The following is a 3,636-nucleotide window of genomic DNA, read 5'->3' on the forward strand; positions in this document are numbered from 1 at the left end:
CCTTCGGCCGCGCCGCCGCCGCGGTTGTGCGTGGCATCGCGCCGCTGCGTTGATGTGGCCCCCGCCCTGCCCGGCGGGGAAAGGAGGAGGAGAGGCAGAAGCAAAAAAAAAAAAAGTCAGGCGCGGGTGCGGTGGGAAGCGCTGCGGGCGCAGCGAGGGAGACCACGCAAACAAAAAAAAAAAACCGCCACGGAACCTTCCGCCCCGCCCTCCGTTTGCTCCCGGCGGCTTCTTCGCCCGCCTCTCACGCCCGCGCGGCCCCGTCGGGGAGCGCGTCCTCGGCGCCCCACAACTTCACAAACCGCACGGCGTCCAAGTCCCACTCGCGCGGGGCATCGCCGCCGCCCACAAGCGCGAGGGCCTCCCGCACGAGCGGCTCTAAATATTTCGTCGCCACGCCGGGGGAGCCGTTGATCTCCAGCAGGAGGACATTCAGCCGGTCGTCGACGAGGAGGTCGTAGCCAAAGAGCTGGAAGCAGCGGTACGGCGCGTCGGGCGGCAGCTCCAGCTCCTCCCGCACCGCCAGCAGCGAGCGCACGATGATGTTGCTGACCTGCGGCAGAATCCGCGCGCCGAGGACGTCCTCCGCGTAGACCCCACGCAGGTACGCCGCGAGCTGCGGGAACCAAACCTCGTTGCCGCCCTCGTGCTGCCCAAACTGCGGGGAGCCCTCCTGCAGGCAGTGGTTTGTTAGGTGCGCCAGCGTGTTGCCGACGTCGTCAGCGTCGTACGGCACGCTCGAGGTGCGGCAGCTGCCCTGCGCAAAGGCGTAGATGTCGTACGGGGCCGTGAGAAAGGCCCACACGCGCAGGTCAAACTTCCTGCCGCGGTACAGGAGCGGGCGGTCCACGTAGCGCTGCGCCACGAAGATGCTGTGGCTGCTCGGGTCCAGCGCCCCGATGAACGCCGCGACGCCAGCGGGGCCGCGCGTGAGCAGGATGTCCTTCCCTTTGCTGCCGCTGCTCGGTTTGATGATCCACGCCGCCCCCGGCCGCTGCTCCGCCAACTGCAGGAAGGCCTCCCTATCGTCCGGCCGCTTTCGCTGGTCGCCGCCCAGCACGAAGGAGGTCGGCATCCACTCGGCGTGCGTGGCGTCCGCGGCGGAAATGAGCCGCGCCATCGACGCCTTCAGCGTCAGTCGGTGCGAGCCGCGGAAGTAGTTGATGCAGCGGTACCCGCCGTACCGCGAGGTCGCCGGCAACCGCTCGCAGCGCAGCAGCGCGTAGGGAATCGAGAAGCGGTCGCCCAGGACGAGGTCGCAGCGCACGATGCGCCCCTTCGACCGCGTTTCGCGCCACCCCAACTGCCGCAGCTGCCGCGCCATCTCTTCGTAGACGCTGAAGGCGGAGTCGCCCAGAAAGAAAAGCGGCGCTGGCTCCTCTTCTGCTTCGCTTTGCCCTGTGTCTTGGCGGCGCCCCTGCCGCTGCTGCTGCTCCTCGTCGTCGTCCTCCTCCTCCTCCTTCAGCGGCGGCGGCGCACCGGCACCCGCGCCGGCGATCGAGGGCGACGTCGGTTCCTCATGCATCCCGCTGCCCCACCCCCTTGGGGACGCAGAGGCAGGGACGCAAGCCCCGTGAGAAGCAGGGAGACAAAAAAAAAAGAGGGGAAAGAAGAAGGACGGGTCGGTGCAAGCAAGAGGTTTGCGACGGGCCACGCACACATCTGTGGCCTGTTCCTTTTTTTTTTCCTCTCGAACTTCCCTCTCGCTTTGTGGGCATGTGCGCAGAAAAGAGGGAGGGAGGGGGGAGAGCTGCTGCCGCCGCCGCCGCCCTGGTTTCCTCTGCCTTGTTGGCTGGCCGCGCTTATGTATTCCGCTTCTTCGCCTCCTCTTCGTCGCTTTCCTCCCTCCTTTGCACCTCGCGGCTGCTCATCCACCGCGTTACGAGCGACTTTTTCTTCCTTCTCTTTTTTTCCCCCTTTCTTCTTCCTTGTTCCTTCTCTCTCTTAGCGGCGCCCGCGGCTCACGCCGCGCCGTACAACTTCACCGTCCCGTCGGTCGAGCAGCTGACGAGGCTCCGCGCGTCCGCGCCCCAGCAGACCGCGGTGACGGGCTGCAGGTGCGCGCTGAGCGTCGCCAGGCCCCGCAGCGCCGCGTCGTCCCGGTCGAAGAGGCGGACGTCGCTCGCCGCCACCGCGAGGTACGTGCCGCTGCCGTCGAAGGCGACGACGGGGACTTCGGCGCGGGGGGCGGAGGAGGCCGGCGCAACGGTGTGCAGCGGCGCAGACATCTTCCGCAGGTCCCACACGAGCGCCTTGCCGCCGCGCAGCCCCGTCGCCACGGTGAAGCAGTCCGCGCTAAACGCCACGCTGCAGACGCCGCCCTCGCCGCTCAGCGAGACCAGGGAGTCGACGCACATCTGCCGCGTGTTCCAGATGCAGAGCCCCCCGCCGTCTACTCCAAGCGCCGCGAGGGAGCCGTAGGGGTGGACCCCCAGACACGTGAAGGCGGCAAGCTCCTCCGCCGCCGCCGTGGTGGTCGCGACGGACTCCATGCGATCCACGTCGGCAAGCCCGATGCGGGCCGCGCTCGCGGAGAGGAGCAGGTGGCCCGCCATGACTCCCCCAAGGCCCACGACGCCGTCCTCGTGCTGGCGCACGACGCCCTGGCAGAGCAGCGCCCCCGCCTCGCAGCTCCACACGCGCAGCGTGGCGTCGTCGGACGCCGACACGACACGGAGGGCGCCGCCGGCGTCGTACGGGACAACGTAGCGCACGGCCCGCTCGTGCCCGAGGCCCGTCGCACACACGCGGCCGTTTGACGCGTCGTACTGCGCCACCGTCGCGTCGTCGGCGCCGACGAAGACGGTGTTGTCCGCGGCGAAGGCGGCGGCCCACACGCTCCTCCCGACCTCGATGGAGCCGTCCTCAACGAAGTCCCGCACGCTTTGGGCGGAGGCCAGCGACGGCGGTGCCACCCGCGTCTTCCGCCGCACGCGCTGAAGGGCGTCGTACTCGCCCAACTCCCTCAACGCGGCGTCCAGCAGCGTCGACCCCGCCCCGCCGCCGCTGTTGCCGTTGTTGCTGCTGTTTTTGTTTTTGTTGCTGTTCTCGCTGCCCTCTCGCGACGCCCCGCCCGCCGCGTCCCGGTCCTTGATGAACGTTGCAATCACGCGACAGGCGGACTCGTACTGGTGAAGCGCCTGCGCCAGCTCCTGCTGCGTCTGGGCGAGCTGCTGCCGCAGCGAAAACTGCTCGAGCATGATGGCGTCCCACTGGGAGTGCAGCTTCGCCAGCAGGCCCGGAACCGTCTCGCCGCAGGGCGACGGTGCACCGCCCCCGCCCGCTGCTGCAGCCGCTGCCGCTGCCGGCTTCAACGCCGTCAGCCGAACCGCGATGAGGTCCTCCTTCCGCAGCGGCTCGCCGGTGACGGGGCACCTGCCGTGCTCGGCGACGTACTGCTCGATCAACGAGCGCTCGTAGAGGCACCCGGAGAGCCGCGAGACCACCGGCTCGTGCGGCACACGGTTCGACATACAACAAAACATGACTGCCCGTCTCTGGGCTTGTGTGTTACTGGGGTTTCCCACCACCGGCGATCTCGCAAAGAAACACGCGCCAACAGAGACACACGTAGAGAGAGAGAGAGAGGTTTGGACAAGAAAGTCGACAAAGAAAAGGCAACTATACTGAAAGCAA

The 3,636-nt window shown here is 68.1% G+C and overlaps 2 protein-coding genes across 2 annotated transcripts, besides 1 other annotated feature; both read right to left on the reverse strand.

Moving 5' to 3' along the window:
* Positions 1-244: 244 nt before the first annotated feature.
* On the reverse strand, positions 245-1,525 carry Tco025E_09497 (putative tubulin-tyrosine ligase; the record flags this gene model as incomplete). The annotated part of the gene is made up of 1 exon (XM_029376314.1): positions 245-1,525. One exon carries the CDS (start codon positions 1,523-1,525, stop codon positions 245-247), a length of 1,281 nt encoding a protein of 426 aa, XP_029223562.1.
* A 368-nt stretch (positions 1,526-1,893) lies between these two features.
* Positions 1,894-1,939: a microsatellite.
* A 22-nt stretch (positions 1,940-1,961) lies between these two features.
* Positions 1,962-3,473, reverse strand: Tco025E_09498 (putative splicing factor XB2; the record flags this gene model as incomplete). The annotated part of the gene is made up of 1 exon (XM_029376315.1): positions 1,962-3,473. The coding sequence occupies one exon, from the start codon at positions 3,471-3,473 to the stop codon at positions 1,962-1,964; it is 1,512 nt and encodes a 503-aa protein (XP_029223563.1).
* Between the last annotated feature and the right edge of the window lie 163 nt (positions 3,474-3,636).

The sequence above is a fragment of the Trypanosoma conorhini genome, assembly GCF_003719485.1.
Source record: "Trypanosoma conorhini strain 025E chromosome Unknown Tco_14.4_contig_01143, whole genome shotgun sequence".
Taxonomy (NCBI): Eukaryota; Euglenozoa; class Kinetoplastea; order Trypanosomatida; family Trypanosomatidae; genus Trypanosoma; species Trypanosoma conorhini.